Source organism: Panthera tigris, chromosome B4, assembly GCF_018350195.1.
Source record: "Panthera tigris isolate Pti1 chromosome B4, P.tigris_Pti1_mat1.1, whole genome shotgun sequence".
Lineage (NCBI taxonomy): Eukaryota > Metazoa > Chordata > Mammalia > Carnivora > Felidae > Panthera > Panthera tigris.
In genome coordinates this window covers 102,636,868-102,659,074 of record NC_056666.1, presented here as the reverse complement: position 1 = coordinate 102,659,074, position 22,207 = coordinate 102,636,868, and the positions used below count along the sequence as shown (strand labels likewise).

At 35.2% G+C, this 22,207-nt stretch overlaps 1 protein-coding gene across 1 annotated transcript in view; it reads right to left on the bottom strand.

Moving 5' to 3' along the window:
* Positions 1–22,207, bottom strand: part of PTPRQ (protein tyrosine phosphatase receptor type Q) — a 199,313-nt gene that overhangs the window by 154,371 nt on the left and 22,735 nt on the right. Inside the window, exons 10-16 of the mRNA XM_042990863.1 lie at positions 16,320–16,497; positions 14,862–15,023; positions 14,575–14,754; positions 13,647–13,754; positions 13,226–13,507; positions 2,139–2,321; positions 1,674–1,775 (exon numbers count right to left, since the gene is read on the bottom strand). Of these exons, the coding sequence (XP_042846797.1) occupies positions 1,674–1,775; positions 2,139–2,321; positions 13,226–13,507; positions 13,647–13,754; positions 14,575–14,754; positions 14,862–15,023; positions 16,320–16,497 (1,195 nt within the window). The remainder of the gene's footprint in view (positions 1–1,673; positions 1,776–2,138; positions 2,322–13,225; positions 13,508–13,646; positions 13,755–14,574; positions 14,755–14,861; positions 15,024–16,319; positions 16,498–22,207) is intronic.

Sequence of the window (22,207 nt, the reverse complement as noted above, 5' to 3'; positions counted from 1 at the left end):
AATACCCAAAATACAAAGCATCTCAGTCTTTTATCCATTCTTGATTTGTCATAATTTTTCAATAAAGGGGTCCTATTCTTCACCCCATTCATTAGTAATTATATCAGTGACTTGACCAGACACTTAGATGCTAAGTTCACTATGGTGATTTGCCATGGTAACTTTAACAGTCCAGGTAATTCAGATGCACTGTAGAGTTTGAAACAATTGATTTAAGTGGTAAAAAGCTCTGTCTTCTTGGAATATATGTTCACTACTGGTTTAGATTCCTTCATATAAGATCTCGAATTCTTACCATCAGGACTATTTCATTAAATTAGGGGGTGGGGAAGTGGGTACTATGTCCAGAAGGGCATTGCATAAATTATCTAGTACCTCTTTCTTAGGCATTGTCTAAGATGGAAATAAAGAGCTAACCCCCACTCTGTTCTAGCCTTTAACAATTGTCCCATTGGAAAGGATGTTTTATTAGTTAATTTTCACTTTATTTCAGCACAAAGAACTGAATTATGACAAAAATTAAAAGTTGGACAGGTGAACTTTGATGGAGAAATAAGCATAATAAGTAGAGGTAATGACTAGGGAAGACCAACCCATGAGAGGACTTAGAACCTGGGACAAATCAGAGCAGCCCACTTGGACACTGATGAAATAATTTCGTAGAGAGAAAAATAGGGAAGGACCTCAATTGGGAGAAGAAGGCTCCAAAGACCATTACTTTGAGTAAAATAAGAACAATGCAAGAAAAGTCTTCCTTCTGCTAGACATATATAACGCACATATTGTCCTGGTGTATGACTAGAAACATGCACAGAATGCAACTGAACTTCAAGATGGAAAAACTTGAAAGAGAGGGGGGAATAAAGATATCCTGAAAACACTTATGATACACCCAGGCCCAACTCTCATGGCAATAGGACTTCCTTTTGTAGAAATAAAAATAAAAATAACAGTGTCAAATATATACAATGTATAAAACATAAAATGCAAATCCAAATCCCAAATATATTCCTCAAAAGTAATTTTCTTAGCGTGATATATGCCTAGAACTTGGTGAGGTACCAGTGTAAAGTGGTCTCAGGTAAAGTTGATTTTATTCAGGTTTAGGAAAAGATATGTTTAAATATTCAATATTTAATAAGGCTATTAACATTCAGGAATGGCGTCTTGGAAAATTACATACAGAAACCTAAAAACTGGCCTGAACTCATCATCAAGCTAGTCCTAATACAGTAAAAAAAAAAAAAAAAGGGAGGGGGAGAGGTTGCAGGTTGACATAACAGAATCTACTATAAAACTGATGTAAATGTCTATTCTTATGAACATTAAAGTTGAAAAACACAGCCATAACATACATTAGTTTATATTCAAACCATTCAAACTGAAATTTTAGCCTTAAAAACTGCCATGAAAAAATATTACTGATTTTTTACAGAGCACAGATGACTTGAGCATCAAAGAAGAACATTTTATACCTGATTTTATTGAACATAAAGCTGACTTTGCTAGCTTCTTTTACTCTGTGACAGTGAAATTTCTGTATAATGCTGACATGCACATAACTGATACCCAAATCTAAGAGAATTTCCACATTATATCTTCATTTTATGTACATGTTTTTTTTTTGAAATGTGATGGATTCAAAACATATCAGGATCCGCTACTGTATTTACCATCCTCTTCAGTCAGTATACTTATGGGTGCGCTCCGAACTCCTTCACCCCTGAGTGTACTAGCAGACACCTCAATCTTGTATTGGGTATATTTCTTCAGTCCTAAAAAGAAATAACATAGCTAAGTTAAGACTTATAAAATATTCTTTAATATAGGCAAGAAGGAAACTATGAAATGACTCTTAATCTTCCAAAAGTAAAAATTAAATGAAAATGTACTTCTTTCAAATAGTAAGTCCTATTACAAAGACAAAATGGTATAGGATAAGGTCACAAAGGATTGACTTTGAGTATTCTTTCATGTGACTGTAATAAACTCCTAGTTTATTTAACCAAAAAGCCAGTATTGTCATACTCTGTACAAAATGAATCCTACTTACCACTTATAATATAAAAGCAAGCTAATATTTTATAACCACATTGTCAGTACAAATATAAATGTACAACATTAAATATTATTCTTACCTTTAATGCTTTGGGTCAAAGAGGTTGTATTTATAGCTCTTTCTTCATTTCCACTACTTTTCCTGATGTAAATTGTATATTTTTGTATGATTCCATTAGGACTACTTGGGGGAAGGAACGATAGCTCAATCTCTCCAGAAGATATATTTTTGTAGGTAACATTTTCTGGTGCACTATCGGGCACTGGGAAAAAACAAAAATATAAATGCATAAAATAATTCCATCCTAAAAATATATTCTTAAAAAAATCTATTTTGCTGAAGTTTTTAGAAATTTTTTTTAATGCTTATTTATTTTTTGACAGAGAGAGACAGAGCATGAGTGGGGGAGGGGCAGAGAGAGAGGGAGACACAGAATCTGAAGCAGGCTCCAGGCTCTGAGATGTCAGCACAGAGCCCAACACGGGGCTCGAACCCCAGACCGTGAGATCATGACCTGAGCTGAAGTCAGACACTCAACAGACTGAGCCACCCAGGCACCCCATTTTGCTGAAGTTTTGATCCAAGTACACTAGAATATGTTCATAAGAACATTCACTAGAGTGTAATTGTAATAAACATCCTAAATGGAATAAGATACGCATAACTTATACACTTAAAACTGTATAGAAAAAATTTTATCTCAAAAGAAATTCATACTATGATTCTACAAAATAATGCTTATAGATGATATTTTTATTAAAATATTTGAGATGGTATTAAGCTATTGCTGAGGATCATACAGATGGAAAAAAAATTGAAAAACACCTAAAAGTCAATTCTGCCTTTCATTAATAATAATAATATATCAAACATTAATAATTAGTTTTGTGTATAACATATGACAAGGCAAGGAATCCTTCCTAAGTATAATGTTGCACATTATGATCTGTCAGGAAAACAGTCTCCTAAGGATATAGGATATCGTTAAATAAAATACTAGTTTGATGTATCTACTAATGTTCTTATTGTATTGAATTCAATGGTCACAAAAAGTTTCTCCACATATGTTCAAACACTAATACTACATGTGGGATTCTGATTCTGGTAAATATTGAAATAGATACCCTACACTGAATGACTATATTAATTAAAACAATTAAAACCCTTCATAAAATTAAAACAAACTTTTCTTTAAAGGAATTGAAGAGTTGACAACAAAACTGGAAATCTGTGGTGGCCAAAAAGCAAAAGCAAAAAAAAAAAAAAAAATTACACACACACAAAAACACAGTAAAAACAGGTATTGTGAAATGGAAGCTGGTACTAATGCCAGCTTTGTCTTGAAGGGTACTGGTCAATCCTGGTGAGGTTGAGTTTTTGCAAAACAGCTATGCGGAGTGCCAGATAAAGAACCGAAAGACTTGGGCCAACAGAAGAGTAAGGGATATCCCTGCATAATAAGCTGGAAAGCCAAAAGAATGCAACTTCAACCATGTTAGTGGACAATTCCAGGGGGTACCTTGAATTCTTCTGCAGAGTACCACAGAATTCAGTGTGAGTGGTAGCTGCTGTTCTTGTGCAATATGGTATGTTCACCAGGGAAAGGGGAGTGAGAAGTAAACCCACCATGCAAAAGAGGACAGAGGAGAATTTTTTTTCTCGCTGCTCTCTGGATAAAGATGCAAAAAAGAAAAAAAAAAATTATGCAGTTTTGGAAGTGCATGCCTATTCCTATGAGTCTATGTGGCTCAAATCCATGCTACCTAGATAGCCTGAAAAAACGTTCACTTCAGAATTTAAATGAAAATGAATCTGTAATCCTGAGTTGCTATTATTCAAAAGCCACTAGCAGAAGCAAACATAAATCCTCTCTGAAGGAACTCAACTTCAACTCAGGCCACATAAATTTACCACAGATAAATTTCAAGGAAAATGTGCTGACTGATAGCAAATCAGGCACCAATAAAGACAGCAAAGAAAACAGAAAAACAAAAACAAAAACAAAAAACCCTGTCTCTCTCTGTCTCTCTCTCTCTCTCTCTCTCTCTCTCTCTCTCTCTCACACACACACACACACACACACAGAGACTTCAAAAGACTTCAGATATTGAAATTACCAAAGAATAAATATATGAATGCCTAATGTATTTCAAGAGATCAAACAGATTTGAAAATATGAGCAAAGAATTATTCTTTAGATAATAATAAATGATGCATATAGCCAAGCAGATTTGAAAGAGAACCAGACAGGCCTTCTACAATAGAAAAACAAAATAACTGAAATTAAAATTATTTTAATGTATAAAAGAGCATATTAGATAGAGATGGAGAGAAATTTAGTGAAAAGAATGACAGTATTGAAAAATTATCAACAATGGAGCTCAGAGGAAAAAAATACAGAAAATGTAAAGAGCAGATAAGAGACATGAAGCATATACTGAAGGAGCTTAAGATAGATAGCAGAAAGGAGGAAGAAGAAATATTTCAAAGGATAATGGCTGAAATTCTGAAAAATGTTGAAAGATATCAAAGTTCAGGACAAGGAATCTCAATAAGCTCCAAGCAGGAAAATATTTTTAAACAATCATATTTAGACACATCATTGTAAAAGTACAAATAACAAAGTAGAGAAGATCTTAACAGCACCAGAAACAAAACAAAACAAAACAAAACAGATCATCTACATAGGAATGACAATTAGACTGACAATTGACCTCAACTGAAAAATGAGAATTCTATCCCCAGAAAAATTAACAAGAGCAGATAAAAACATATTCCGATGAACAAAACCAGAAAATCCTCAATGAATGAAGTTATAAACAATGCATTTTAGGCAGAAAAATATTTACTGGAGATGAAAAACCACAGTTGCAAAGATAATGGTTTAAAAATTGCCTGCATGGGAACAATAACAGTAATGACTAATTTGAGGGGTTAAACAACATAAACTAACGACATAAACATTATTGCCATTATAAAGTCCTATTATAAGAATGTTTCCTTTCAGGGGCGCTTGGGTGGCTTGGTTGGTTAACTGTCATACTTTGGCTCAGGCCATGATCTCATGGTCGTGGGTTTGAGTCCTGCACTGGGCTATCTGCTGCCAGCACAAAACCCACTTTGGATCCTCTGTTCCCCCCCTCCGCCCCTCCCCAGCTCATTCTCTCTCTCTCTCTCTCTCTCTCTCTCTCAAAATAAATAAACTTTAAAAAAGAGTATTCATTTCAAAAGAAAGAATTGAACCTATATATTGGCACTCAATATATAATAGATATTTAAGTTGCTACTAGTAAATTTAATGAAGCAGAAAAACAAAATTCAAAAGCCTTGAAAATGTGGATGCAAAACCACTTGTCCCCACTTGTTACCTGTTATGAAGTGTATTTCATCTAAGGCACACTTAATAGGAAAAACTGATGGAAGAATATTGATATTTCTAAAACTTTGGGAAGAATTGTAATTTAATACATAGTTTAATGTAGCAATATAATTCTGCACAATATAATGTTTTTGCATACATTCAAAATTTCTAGTTACCTTCTCAAGCCAACCCATTACATTGAGAAAAATTCTCAAAAACTATTCTGAATGCTTTCTCAACCTTCTGGCTCTAAGAGAAATATTGGACCTTCTGAGAACATTATATTTTACCACTCTTGGGTAACATGTAATCATTGTTTTTCTCCTACAACCCCTATAACCATAGAACCTGGGAGTTGAGTAGCTGTATTTATTGCCCATCTTTGCCATATCCAGATCATTTCTCCTTCCTTCTTCCTGAAGAACTCTTGTGCTACCCCTCCTTAAGACAGTCATCTAGTGATACCATGCCACTTCTTCAAACATCTTAAAATTTTAATCACCTAAGAGGGGAGGAGGGGAGGAGGAGGGGTTAAATAGGTGATGGGGATTAAGGAGTGCACCTGTCATGATGAGCACTGGGTGATATATGGAATTGTTGAATCACCATATTGTACATGTGAAACTAATATAACACTTAATGTTAACTAAGTAGAATTAAAATGAAATCTTAAAAAAAAAACAAACAAGAAGAAAATTTATCACCTAGATGACTGGACTGACTTTCTACCAGTCTTAAAAGATGTCAACATCAATGTAAATGATCTTTCCAATTCTCTGGACTCTGTATTCCTTGATCTCCATAATTCCAATTTTTCCTCCACCTCACTTTAACCACTAGCTTTTATGGCAATACCTGAGATCTTGTTATTACCGGTATTCCTTTCTTTGGCAACAGTTTATTGTATTGGCACTCCAAAAATTCTTTGTATTGACACTCCAAAAATTCTTTAACCCTCATCCAATCTTCGTGGTTCATCATCTCCCTTATGTCCTCATCTCTCTACTTACTTGGGCCAGAATCCATTGCTTGCCAATAAAACCAGTCCCTAGCAATCTCCATCAACTCCTTTTTCCATCTTGCTTTCCAGCAAAATTCCAATTCAGGTTAAACCAATTTCATTGCTAGTTCCAGATCTGCAGCGAACAGCTGAAAATGTCTGAACAAAACAAAACTCCAGCTAACAAGCCTTATTTAAATTTAAACCTCAAATTTCAAATGAATATTTTCCACTGCCCAGCAGCCTCTATTTTACTTTAGTCAGTTCAGTCTCCCCTTCTGTTACGTATGTTTTTCACCATCTTTTCTGTCCACCATCATCCAATATCACTCCCCGTCTTATTCAAAGCTAATAAACTTGCTTCTCACTTCATTGAGAAAATAATAACACTCAGAAAAAAACTACATTATCTTCTTACCACCAATTTCCCTTTAACTGCCTTCTCTACTTAACTCCCTTCAAAGTCCTAGCCCTGCATTTCTTCTTTATTTAAATTCCAGTTTGTTAACATACAGTGTAATATTAGTTTCAGGAGTAGAATTTAGTGATTCATCACTTACATACAACACCCAGTGTCTTCCTTAATACCCAACACCCATTTATACCATCCCCCTCCCATCTCCCCTGCAGTAACCTTTGTTCTCTATAATTAAGTTTGTTCTTAATTAATAGAGAGCAGTTTGTTCTCTATAATTAAGTCTGTTTCCTGGTTTGCCCTGTCCCATGTTCATTTGTTTTGTTTCTTTAATTCCACATATGACTAAAATCATATGGCATTTATCTTTCTCTGACTTATTTCATTTAGCATAATACTCTCTAGCTCCATCCATGTCATTGCAAATGGCAAGATTTCATTCTTTTTGATGGCTGAGTAATAGTCCATTGTATATATACCACTTCTTTATCCATTCATCAGTCAGTGGATATTTGCCTGGCCCTCCACTTCTGTGGTAGATTCTATTCTATCTAGTCTGAGACTTTAGAACTGAAGTTATTCCCCCTCTGTCATGTTAATGATTTTTCTCTCTGTGTTGAATTGTTCCTATATTGTAAATATGTGAAAACACACACATTATATCACAGCAAAAGAAAAAAAAAGACTATTGATTCTCTTTGTCCTTTCAACTATTGCTCCATTTTGGCCTGTATGTCGTATCAAAATTCCTCAAAATCTGCCTTTACTCATTTTCTCCACTTTTAATGTATCATTCTGTCTTAATCTCACTTTAGTTAGGCATTTTCCCCCATTTTTTCCATGAAACCCACTATCATGAAGTCATCAGTGATCTCCATATTGCCATACCACTAATTAATTATGTGCCCTCCTCTTCACTCTGACCAGAATTGGACCTAAAAAATAAATTCCTTCTACTTGAAAATATTTATTCACTTGCCTTACATAATCTTCTCTGCTTTTCCCCTTACCTCACCACTGCTCACTTCTGCTTAGTCCTTGACTAAGTCCTCTCGACTTCCCAAAGTCTATAGGTGTATAGGACATAGGTGTATAGGTGTAGTCTATAGGTGTATAGGACAAGTCTATAGGACATAGGTGTATGTCTTCTTTCCATCTCTATCTACACTCCCTCTGATGTGACTTTATCTCATCCCTTGACTTTGAATACCAGAGATATGGTAATTCATTCAAATTGTATATTCAACTCTGGATTCTTCCTGTGAGTTTCAAACTTACATATCCAATTGCCTTAATGACAGGTACTCAGATATTTAAAACATGGTCAAAACAAAACTGAATTTCCTCCAAACTGACCTTTTCTCCAGGCTTCCCTGTCTCAGTAAATGGTACCAATATAATAGGGAAAGAATAGGATAAAATAGGCAGAAAGGGAAAGATTAGGACCTGAGGCCCCTGGGTGGGGAAAAGCACATACAATGGAACAATGCTGGGAATGCCTTACCACAGCAAACCCCCTAGGGCATAAGGTTCCTCTTAAGAATGTAACAGACACCACCTACTACCCCGCAGGTTTCTCTCAGGAATCTGATAAAAGACCTGACTAAAAATAAATAGTAGACCATAAAAATCTATGACCCAAAGGAATGGTATAGCCATAGACCACCCCCCTCATACAATGGAAATGAGCCAATCAGGAATGGACAACCCAGCACCTAGAACTATCAAGCCAGTAAGGGTGGAGCCTGAGTAGGTACAAGGGGGAAGGGGGGGGGCAGGAGGGTGGTGACCAGAACCTTATAAAACAAGGACCCTTGCCTATAGTCAGGGACATTCACTTTCGAATGTCCCCTCTCAGTAAAGACAGCTTCCATACTATTCTTTCTTTCTAATCTTATACTCTATTAAACTTTTGCTGGCTGCTCATTTTGTGTCCACCTCTTCATTCTTCGAAGCCATGAGACAACAAATCGCAGGTATTGTGCTAAGTAATACTGCAACGCCACCATTCACCCAGATATTCCAACCAAACACCTAGTAATTAAGCGTGATTTTTTTCCTTCACTACCAAATCCAACATAGTCAGGAATGATCTTCCAAAACTGCAAATCATATCATGTTCTTGTCATAATTCTTCAATAGCTACCCATTACAATTAAACTCCAAACCTCTTAGAATGACACCCAAAAATCTGCACAGTCCACCTTTGCCAGGTTGTCTCTCCTCATCTGCTAATTCTCTCCACATAACTCAGATTACTCCAAGGAAAGAAAGGCTCTGCTCTTCCTCAACCACATACAGTATCTTTCTACTTTAGGAACTTCAGGCTATTGCTATTCTCCTTCTGAAGCATTTTTCTTCCTTAATCTCATCTAGTTTACTCCTACAGATTGTTAATGTCTCCAGGCAAATACAGTTTCTTCAGACAGGACTTCTCTCAGTCCTCTACCTCAGATAGCCTGCTTACTAATCAATACTAATCAATACTAATCAGCCTGCTTAATTCTCTCTTCTTTCCCTGATTTTCTTTTCTTCCTAGAATACACTGGTACCAAAATCATATATAGCATTTGTTTACTGTAAAACTTCTAGAATGTTAAGTTCCAAGAAAGTAGGGATTTTCTCTTACTCACTGCTGCATCTACAATGCATATGATATGGAAACCACAAAAACCTGTTCAGGGAATAAATAAATATGTTCAACTGGACATAAAACATATTTAAAAACAAGAGAGAAATTCAAAGCTAAGCAAAACAAGTAAGATTGAAGTGAATAGCTCTTTAATTGCAAGAAAAAAAGGATTTAGTAATGCTACGCTTGAACTTAATAACTCAGTATAACTTTTGATTTTGAAAAATTCTCATTGGAATTTGCTAAGTTGTCCCTCTGGATTTGCACGCCTATCACCAGTAGTCAGAATATAAATATGCATCCCTGACCTCAGGCTGATATCCTTTGCATTTTTATTCATTTATCCTTAGGGGATAACCAGTGCTGGGTTCAGGGGAAATAAAGAAGACAGACTTGATGACTTACTGATTTGGGAGAGTAATGATGCACTTAGAGTTTTCCGAACTAGCACAGTGTGTCCAATTGGAGAAGTATTGTGTAAAATAGATAATTCATGAATAAAAAGTAATTGTTACAAACAGTTGGAATAAGCTAAATCTATTTAAAAAATAAAAATAAGAAACAAGTTTGTTCACAATGATCTGAAAAGAAGAAGTGGGAAGTTACCTTGAGTGTGCCTAAAAATTGTTGTTTGGCATACACAGTTTTAATATTATGTAGAAAAATTTTTAAATGCTATTCATTATAGAGTCCTATACAAAATTTTGATCAACACATAAGTTACTACCCATTAGTGGTCATTACCCCAAATCAGACATATTCAAGGCATTTTGTTAAAGGCTTAGTATAAAGTTATATCTTAAAAAGGAAAGAGAATACACAGAGAACCTCAAAAGGTAGTTTGTATGAGAACTTAAAGTTCTTTATGTGATTATTGAACTCTGTAAAAAAGCATGAATTGATTTCATTTGTTTGTCAACTGCACATACTTAACACACACACACATACACAAACACTCATGAGATCAAACGTATCGAGCTTTTCTGCTTGAACACAAGGGTATTTTACTTCTAGGCATTAGTAAACTCTGATTCCCCAATCAAGAGAAATATGTGAACAAATTATTTATTTATTTTACCCAGCAGCATTAACACATTGCTAACTACATCCCTCAATTTCTCATGAAACAATATTGAAAAGAGAGTTCTTGTTTTTTTATAATACCAGTAGAGGAAGAATTTATTTAATAAGAATAGGAAGCCTTGGTAACAGATAGACAGTTGTTCTTGAATACATCTTGCTTCAAATGACACGTTGAGACTACTCAAAATTTTAGCTTCCTCTTTTGCAAAAAGAGCTAAAACTGGTGTAGCAAACATACTATAGAAAAAGTCACTAATGTAGACTTCATTGTCCACCATTTCCATCTAGATGAAGAATGAGAAGACATCGAGAGTATCCTAACTCAGATCAGAGAGCTAGAAATTAGAAGCGTGGACATTGAACATTATGCCCTATTATTAGACCTGTTTTGCTTCTGAAGAGTCTAGTATCAAAATGACCCTTTACTCACCCAAATGGGTGAGCTAGTGAGCCACGGTGTAAGTTATTTCCTTCTTTATTTTTCTCCTTCACTCTGGAGGCTTGAAATGATCAGCAAGCTTACCTCCAAGTCCCAACATTACTTCTCATCTACTCTGATTTTTGAGTCATTTCACTCAAGTATTTCTAGGTCTCCACATCTATGTATCTAGGGTTCTATGTATTTTTCTAAGATACATTCTAAAACTAATATTCTCACTTTTAACTACATGTCAAGTTAAATTCTTACATTCACTTAAGGTTTATTATCCCTGCCTTTGAATTAAGATCAGACAACAGAAAATAAAATGAAAGTTAATTTTCCAATACTAAGTAAAAGATTGAATGCATGTAATAATTAGCAAACAACAACAAAAGATTATTGTATAGATAATCATTAAGATAAGATGTTCTTGATGCTGTGGCCATTTAAGTAGTGAAGTATCTGATAAGCATTCGTGCATATAGTGATTGTTTAATATCATAACAGTAACTTTGAAACTTACTTTCCTTCCTCGTCTTATGCAGAGCCCAAGCAGCAAAATACTACTGCCAACAGTTAACAGAGAGACCCTAGATATATTCTATAATTTAGCAACTTTATCAATGGCTTCTAAAACAGATTGTACCGTGAAAGGAAATAGGCTTTCCAGTCTGACGAATTTGGGTTCCAATTCCAGCTTCATCACTTACCAGCTGGGTGACCTTAAGCAATTAAATATCCACCAATTAATTTTAACTTTAGGAGGTCAGAAATTCATTTTCCTTTACAGTGCTATATTCCCAGTAGGGCTTGGCATATTACAAATATTTACTGAAGGGATGAACCCTTCAGACCTGTTTTTCATTAGGCAATGAAGATAATAATATCTTAACGCTTTATTATAGAATTAAAAAGGTACATTTCATGAAAGCCAAAGGCAGAGCCCAGTGCACTTTGCAGGTGTCTAAAATATGCTTTTTTCTTTCCTTGACTCAGTGTAAACTATAAAGCTAGATCAGGTAAAGAGGAGATTTTTTTTTCTTAAAAAAATACTTACTTTAGGTACAATATCTTTAATAAAAGCAATGAAACATGCCCATATACAGTTTAACATCAATTAGATTTCACCTTCAGGGATAACTCTTAAAGCTATAAAATGTTCCTTTCATTACTCTTTCATTTCTGCAATTACAACTATTGTCATTCTCTATGGGCTCTTTTGTGTCATCTCATTTTATTAATTTCAGTGACCAGTCTCAAGAAGGTGCTCGTGGTCAAAGATAAGTTGCTTTACTAGGTACCTAGATCCTCAAGGTTAGAGACGGGGCTGCACATATAGCATCTGGATGAACCATGTGAAATTGCTGATATTTGGCCATTTATGACCAATAGGAATAGTAATTCTACACGGTTCAATGAGTAACTATTCAATAAATATTTAATTTTTTAAAAGTAGGAACAAAACAGTAACTTTGCATTTAGTTATTAATTCTCAGCATAAATTACAGAGTTGGCTTAAGAGTGATGCGCCAATTATACAATTATAAACATAAACTAAACAAAAAACTAAGCCAATATATGATTTTAAACATAAAATAAACAATAAACTAAGATCAGGCAAAATAGCAAATATGCTATTTGTACTTAACATCACTGAAACTGAAACACAAGTGCATAATTCCTTGCTTCCATGATTTCCTTTAGAAGGGATACTCCCTCCCCTCAGCCCAGAGACTTTGATAACATCCATTCTACCCTACTCTTTAAGATCCAGGTCAAATGCTACCTCCTGCACAAGGCTTAACCAGGCATGAGCTTCCTGGCTCCCACTCTGCATCTCTTTCTATATATATACCTCATTGGCGCAGAGGAATCTATTCTTATGAGTGTGTCTCTGCTTTTACCTAATTTGAAAGCATGTGGTTATTCAACTCCAATTTTACAGGTTCATTGAAAGAATCTTTGGTTTCTCAAGGTCTTTCATTCGAAAAACTCACTGGTACTATTTTGGAGTTCCTGTATATGTAAATTAGACTTTAAAATTTTACACAGTAAGCCTTTTCCCATACCTCACCAGAAAACAACAACAACAACAACAACAACAACAACAACAACAACAACAAAACAGATAAATTTCTGGGTTATACAAAAAGAATAGGAAATTTTACATTATTTAAAATATAAACAATATGACAATTGTCAGCCATGTTTCTTTCATTACTATGTATTATTAAACAACAAACAAAAAACTTACCAGTCTCAGAAGTCCTTACAGAGAGGAAAGAAGACAACTGATTGCCATGACCAAATCTGGTATACGACCTGACAGAGATGTTATAGAGCGTGTAAGGCTTTAAGTCCTTTAGAATTATGTTTGTGGTTGAGGTGTTCTTCATAAACAAGGTATCCCTATTTTTATAGAGCACTTCATAAGCAACAATAATCCCATTAGGTTTCTCAGGAGGTGACCACTTCAAATTTATTTCACTTGCAGTAACATCAATAACTTTAACATCTTGAGGTGATGATTCTGGTTCTGAAGGATGAAAACAAAATTTTAAATACATGTATTCTTTCATGCTTATTGCTTCAGACACTAAAGACAGACAGTAGATGTCAGTAAGCATGCAAAACCACTAGTTACTTTTTATTAAAATTGCACCTGAAATTCTTACCATCTTCTGGAGTTCTCACAAAGATGTCATTTTCTTCAGACAAAGAACTTTCTCCAACATGGGTTGAGGCAGCCACTCTCATTTTATATTTTGTGTATTTCTTTAACCCTATAATGACAACAGGTAATTTGTTCAAAGATTGTGAAATAAAATTCTTATTTTAGGGCCATCTGACATAGGACTAGTGAAAATAATTTATTTGGGAGACTGGCTCTCCAAGTCACTTTCCTTATAATCCCATTCTCCCCAAATTCCTTGGGCTTGAGGGTATTTCCACGTTGGTGGTATTTTAGTTCTTTCCTCAATATTAGGGCAATGATCTGAAGCTGAACAATTATTTTTGGCACATTGCAAGGACTGTGTTGACTTGGCACAAACACTATGTCAGGTGAGTTCCTTCAGGTGCGTTCATTCATTCAAGCTCGTAACACTTCATTTCGATGTAACAGATATAAAGTTCCCTGTGTTTAAAAAATTTTTTTAACGTTTATTTATTTTTGAGACAGAGAGAGACAGAGCATGAACAGGGGAGGGGCAGAGAGAGAGGGAGACACAGAATCTGAAACAGGCTCTAGGCTCTGAGCTGTCAGCACAGAGCCCGACGTGGGGCTTGAACTCACAGACCGTGAGATCATGACCTGAGCCAAAGTCGGACGCTCAACCGACCAAGCCACCCAGGCGCCCCTAAAGTTCCCTGTGTTAAACATATACCTATGATACTTGTAACCTGATGATGTCATTTCTTTGCAGATAAATATAGATTAAAAAAACCATCTAATCAAGTTACTCATGCACGTATTTTTCAAGATATCCACGGCAGCACAGCACAACGAAGTCTGAAATGATGCAGCACGTGTCCGGCAGTGTTCAAGGCAGAAAGATGCATATTTTCATCAGAACAGGAATGTTTTAAAAAAGATTGTTCTACCTGTTATGAGAAAGCTGTTTTCTGTAGTGGTCATCTGGAATGCTCTGTTTGTATCCAGTTCCATTGCATAAATTGTATAATGAGTTATTTTTCCATTGGGGTATTCTGGAGGATCCCAATATAACAAAATAGATGAAGAACTAATATTTTTATAGTTTATAATTTGAATGGAGCTTGGCACTTGTAAAGAAGAATGAACAATTAATGTGAATGAAAGAAAAAAAAAGTATTATAATGTGTAAGAGCAATATTTGTAGGTAATTACTTCAAAGGAAATACATTCTTACCTTGCTCATGTGTCCTAACATTAAGAACCGTTGGTGGTCCTTCTCCCATGATGGTGAAAGCAGATACACTAATCATGTGCTCAGTGAAAGGTACAAGTCTTCTGATAACATAAGACAGCTGCTCAGCAGAAACGTCAGTGATATACAGATTCCTTGCAGTTCCTATTTGAAATCAGTTTAAAAAAATTATGATCAAAATTATGTTTCCTCACAGAGTGAAATCTTAAACTTGATTTCACATTCGCCATTAATTTCTTCGTGTACTCCTTTAAATGAAATAATAAAAATATGTATAAATAATAAACACGCATAATTAATAATAAATACATCCTGGAATATGAGATTAATGAGAAAACAAAACCTTCTCAAAGGGACGAGCTAGGAATTTTATTAAATGAAAGACTAGGTAATATAACGAATTAAAATGTTATAAGCCAATGCTATGTAGCAAGTGAATGTTATAGAAATGAGACTTTTATTTGGAATTAAAGATCTCCATACCTTTATTAAAGCCCATGGAGCTTTAAAGCAAGCATGCTTGGGTAACTGACACATAAATATGTCTGAATAAGGATTTCAAGTAATGCTATTTTTTTTATTAAGAATATATGCTTCCAACAATGTTAAATAAAAATTAGGCCAAACAAGGTACTCAAGGAAACGTCTGTATCAGAAATTGTAGGCTTCTTAATTTTTAGTGTTGCTCATCTTTGCACAGGAAAAAAATCGATCAGTAAATGAAAAAACACATATTGAATGTAATGTGATATAGTTGACTATTCCATCAACAAAATAACACCTCTAATTTGGAATGAAACAACAACTAAACAGAAAAAAAGGCAATGAGAAAAATGTTCTTCTAACTTAGCATTTTAGAGTGACCAGAGAGTCATTCAGATCTGTGTTGTGTAACCAAATATTTTTAATTTGCTATTTATGACATTCTTCTTTTAGAAACAGTAAGATCCATTGACCCTGACAAGCAAGTGTATATACTAATGACATCACCACGTCACTGGGGTCACCTACACCTGTTTATCACCCCATGCACTAGGTTGTAACTTTCTGACCTATTTACCTTTAGTGACATTTGAAAACCTATTAGTCAAAAGCTGCAGAGAGTGTGAGGCCTGTAAATGATTTGAAGATATGTTAATCCCTCCCCATCACACCTGCTTTGGCAACTGTAATAACTGATTGTCTATGCAGCTTGGCCAAAGACTCTAGGGTGCTACTTTCTCTAGGAGGAAGGTCAAATGGGTTAGGAGGGGCCAGCTCCTGCCTGTGTGGCATATCCATTTGCTGCATGAGGTTATCCAACAGTTGAAGAAGAAAAAAATCTGACTCTAGCCCGTGAACCATTAATAATTTGGTTGAACTCTAAGCTAAGGTTCATATCTGTGCTAGCTAGTACTGGGGCGTTGAAAATGCTTCAACGAACATAAAAATTGTACCTACCAACTGTCGAATGCTGGTCTTCAGCTCTGTTCCTCACAGGAAAGTTATGTGGATGACTGTTATATATAGCTGAAGCAAGCGAGTACAGGTCTGAAGATATCTCTGCTGAACCCTCAAATAATTCTGCCATTGACTCTACTATGTTCACAGTTTCTGGAGCCATGGAATCATTTATATACTGTAATTAAAAACAGACATTTACAATGACCATTTGTAACAGCTACACTTAATAGCTGTTGTTAAGCTACACTTAAATACTTCACTCAAGTATTTAAAGAAAACTAGTAACTTTGGAATCATGCTTTGCAAAAAGATAATATTATTTCCATGACTACTGTCTCCATTACATTCCCAGATTTCATTCTAAAGCTACTAAATTCCTGCATCATTTTGACACATTCTCATCACTCCATTATCTTAAGAGATCAATGTCATATTTTTGAATGAAGGAGACACTTGTTTCTGATTGGAGTTAGTTACTTTATTATAAAATTAGACATCCTTATACAAAGGTTTCATAACTAGACTATTTTAAAACTATCCACCCTCAAAACTAAGTGTTTTAGGCATACTGCCTTATTAAAATATGTTTTGGTTCTCTGTGTGTTCTCATTTGTATATGAGGTATAAGAGGCCTGCATGCCTGCTTGATACATCAATAATGGTAATTTATCTATAATCAGTTGAAGTTATAGACAGAACAGAACTGCATGGTAATAGCTTTTAAACAGCCTTTCCAAGGCTCTCGGCCTAACGAATATTTTAAGTACCTGCAATTGCTCCTGGATCCCATAATGTACTTCACACATGTCAAGTTCACCAAAGTAACAGACACTGAAGTGAAAATATCAGGGCACATTACAGATAGATACAGTAGGAGTTTCTATTTGGATAGCAAGGTGACTCTCTCCCTTCGCCTTCCCAACACAGCATAACTAATTGAGGAAAGGGTATTTGGTCCAAATAGAATTAGGTATTTTGTGTAGTTTTTCAACCTTGAAAATAAGAGTAAACATTAATCGAAGTAAATGTTGCCTTAAGAAACTTAACAACCAAATGAAATGTGTAGACTCTGGATTCTAATTCGTATATATACATATATACATAAATACATATATACGTATATATACATACCAACATAGGCTTTGAAGACAATCAGGGAAATTTGAATATGTTCTAGATATTAGATGATACCAAGATATATTAGTAATTCTGATAGTTGTGAGGATGGAATCACTGTATGAACCAAAATGTCCATGACTTTTAGAGATTTGTTCTTAGTTAGGCATGGAGGAACAAAATGAAGTCTGGAATTTATCTTAAAATATATCCAAGCAACAGCAACAATAGGAAACAGCTGGCACAAGAATGGCAGGAAGTTAATTACTGAATCCAGGTGATGGGCAAATAGGGGGTTACTACATTCTCTACTCATATCTGTTCAAAATTTTCCAAGATAAAATCATTTTGAAAAAATAGAAAACACTGCAAGAACTACCCGCTTTTGGTCTATTCCCTTTCAAGTTCTGCTTCAAAGCTAACCTCAAAAACCCATTTTGAAAAAAAAGAAAATTATTTTATTCTTTCCCAACTCCATGCTCTTGTACCCTCAAAATTTATAATACATATAAAGGTTTTATTTATGTCTAACTTTTGGTAAACCTGTCTGTTAATTATCTTACTTTTGGGGGGGGGGTGTATCTTTATCCTAGAGCCAAAAACAGGGTTTTTACTTCTAAATAACATCAATATTTAGTATTTAAAAAAAGTAAGAGGTGCTCAGGAAAATCTCAAGAAGGCAAGGAACTTTTAGGCAGTTTGTGTAATCATCTACAAAGACAGGCCGTTTAAATATAACTTTTCTGAGAGATAAAAGAATGGAGAAAAGATCTAAGGAAAGCTAGTTCTCCAAATGATATTTATAAAATAAAATTATCTAAATTTTGTTACATCGTTAGCCAGAAAAATATTGTGATGAAAAGCAGGGGGACACCGATAGGATCTATTCTAAAAATGTTGTGATAAAGAACTCTGGATAGGGAACTCAATACTGGACAAGTTAAAGGTCTTCTATCTTCCAAAGGCTCACTTCAGCTCTGCCTCCACAGGGAAATCAGGAAGGGCATGAATCACAAACACATAATTCAGAGATGCTCTGGTATTCCAGTCAATAGTTTATGCCTGAACCACACAGCTGTTTCCACTATCAATCAGTCACTCTTTGAGAATCTATTGTATACAAAGTACTACAGAAGGTACAATGAGGTAGTACAAACAATTTTCCCGTGAACTATAATTTTGCATTCAATCTCCCAATATTTTATACTCCATGTCAGATAAATTATTGAAAGTTAAGCCATAGCATCCCATCAATTAGCTAAGTTAATCATCTCTGTTGACAAATGCCATTTCAATGTAAGAGCTGACCTCAATAATTCTATCTGAATTTCTCCCAAATTCTGGTATTTTGGAAAGTCCCTTCCTAACTAGGGCAATGATTTGAACATCAGTTTTGTAACAACCCAGAATGTTATTAGTTACCACTGAGAGGGCCATGCCATGAATATTTCTCACACTTCGCCTCTTTAAAAAGGCATTTGATATTGGGTTTTACAAAGGATGAAAAAAATATTTTATGGGCAAAAATTATGGGAAAGAACTAGAACTTAAGAAAGTAATTGGAAGGGGCTGAAGTGGAGATGAGGGAAATGGAAGGGAAAAGAGGCCCACTGCAACTCCGAAAGGTTTTAGACTCATTGAGTTAGTCCAGGGCTCTCAACCTCAGCACTACTGACAGTCTGTGTTAAATAATTTTTTTTGTTGTTGTAGGAAGTTTAGCCGCATCCTTGGTCCCCACCCACTGGAAGCATCTCCCCAATTGTGACAAAGAAAAACGTCCCCAGGAATTGCCAACTGGATAGCAAAAATCTCCCCTGGTTGAGCACAACAGTTAGGGAATGTCACAGTTCATCAACATGAAAGGCCTCTCATATGCTACCCAGGAATCCTTGGAATTTATGTGAAAGAAGTAGAAGTTCTTTGGAGTTAAATTCCTAATCCATCTGTATAAACCAACCTGATTCTACATGTAATAACCTTCATTACAGCTAATGTGATTTTATTTTTTTAATCTCTATTATATCTATCAATTTAGACTCACTAAAAGTTTACTGGATTGAATTAATGAAATGTTTGACTTATTCTTAAGAAATGCTTCTATATTTTATTATAGACTATAACATGATTTATGCTATCTGTTATTAAGCTGTGGCAAAAAGAAAAGTTTGCAATTAGCATGTGTTTGGAAATCTAATGGGTATTTTATGTTATTTGGGCGACTAATTCTTAAAGCTTAATTCTGTTTCTGTTCCTAATGGTCCACAAAGTAAACTTTATCTCAAGCATTCCTAAACTACTCTTGAGTCCTGTCAGCTTCATTCCACAGCAATTGATAAAGCATTCAGCTGGCTTTCTTCTCAGGTTCACGAATGACAAATATTGATATAATTGTGAAACACATCAGATGAACAGATGTATCTGTATGAATCTCAGAAATTTGTAACACTAGGCAGTAAGATGGTGTCTTTGGGGAAAAAATGCCCCAGGATTATACCAGAAGAACAAGTACAGGATGAGATCTGAGTGTGAAATTCAACTTAAGAGTAGTCCATGGAGAGATAACTTTAGGGTTTTACAGACTTCAGTCTAAGTGGAATGAGCCTTACAAAGAAATTAATTTTATTCTTTGCATTGATATAAGTGGGAAATGAACATTAAAGAAGAAAATAGTTCTTCTCAATTTGGATCTAATCAAATTACATATGGAATACTGTGTTCAGCTGATTAAGAGACTCATTAACAAACTGGAAAATATACACAGGAGACTAATCAATAATATGAAGGATCTAGAAATCATAGCTGATGAGAAACTGAGGACGTTAATCCTTAGGGAAAGCATGGCCATCATCTTCAAATGATAAAAAATGAAATCATTGTATATTGCTGTTACTACTACAAACACTAACATTGAAAACTATTATGTGTCAAATACAGTGCTAAGTAGTTTCACCCATGTGATATCACTTCATTATAGCCCAAAGAGTTAGGTATCAAGAACTCCAGGGGCGCCTGGGTGGCTCAGTCGGTTAAGCGTCCGACTTCGGCTCAGGTCATGATCTCGCAGTCTGTGAGTTCTAGCCCCGTGTCGGGCACTGTGCTGACAGCTCAGTGCCTGGGGCTTGCTTCAGATTCTGTGTCTCCCTCTCTCTCTGCCCCTTCCCTGCTCATGCTCTGTCTCTCTCTGTCTCACAAATAAGTAAAAACTTTTAAAAATTAAAAAAAAAAACCCTCCATTTTACAGTCACCTGTTCAAGTTCACAACACTAGTCACAACAGAGGTAGGATTGAAACACATTTCCCTGGTTCCAAATTCCAAGCTCAAAGGCACTATAATCTACCATGTGGGTCTAGAGAGGAGACATGGGACAAACTGGTAAACATTAGAAGACAAGTAGTTCCATTCAAACCAGGTAAAGAATAGGGTAGTTTCTTATTCATCTGTTTATCTTCTGACCTAACAGACTGCCGGGAACTGTATAATTACTTAATAAATACATGCCTGAGAGGCCATAAAGAAGAATATTTTAAAGTACATAGAAGAGGAGTTGATTCTGTGATAGCAAGTACCTTATTATCAGAGTTCATCAAATATTTTAGCAGAGGCTGGATTCCCAATGATTTATTAGGTATGTTATACATGAGATTCATACATAAATTTGGAAGTTTAAATAAAAGTCTTCAAACACTGAGATTAAATTTTCTAGTATATTTTTCAAGTATTTGCTTAAATATTGAAAGTAAAATCTTATACATGTTTCAGCATGTTTCAATAACCGCTATTTATTAAGAAACAAACCATTAGAGGACACTGGAAAAATAATTTCAATAAGGGTAATGAGATCAGATGAAGCCTAGCATAAGATGATTATAAGTTAATACTTCTTGAGTTTCATCATCATGATATACACAATATACATCATGATATACACATGGTGTTTACCTCTACAATCACTAAATAATATTCTTATACTGCTCTGTTAAGACTCAATTATTTCAGATAGTATCTATTGACTTTCTGCTATGATACTGAGGAGTTAGATTTCTTAAATAGATATATACTTTCCCCATCTGTTCTCAAGTCTTATTTGGTTTTGTCTCTAATTTAAGTAATATATTTAAATCTGGAAGGATTATTCTAATAGATTTGTGAAATATAAAATAGTTGGCTGGGAGACTGTGGTGGACAGTCTCTCAGGTGGTCCCCCTATTATTCCTACCTCCTGCTATTCATGCATTTGTATAATCCCCTCCTGTTGCAAGGGAAGGATGATTTTCATCTAACCAATGGAATAAGGCAAAGGTGAGAGGATAGCATTCCCATGATTATATTACACTATATTACACTATATAGATTCTGCTTGCTGGCATAATGAAGTAGATGGCCATGTTGTGACAATCCTTGTGGCAAAACTGTGGGAGGCCTCTACAAGCTGGAACTAAGTCTAGTCTCCAGTCAAAGAGCCAACAAGAAGCTGAGGCCCTCAGTTCTGCAGTCACAAGGAAATTAAATCTGCTGAAACTCTGCATGAGCCTGGAAATGGCTTCTTCCCAGTCAAGCCACCAGATGAGAACACAGCACAATCAGCCCTTGATTGCAGCATTATGAGACCCTAAGTAGAGAATCCATCTAAGCTGTTTGGCTTTTTGACCCACAGAAGCCATGAGATAATAAATAAATTAGTTGTCTTAAGTTTATAGCAAATTGTTACACAACAATTACATTTGTGGCAAATTGTTATACAACAATGGAAAACTAATGTAGTAAGGTA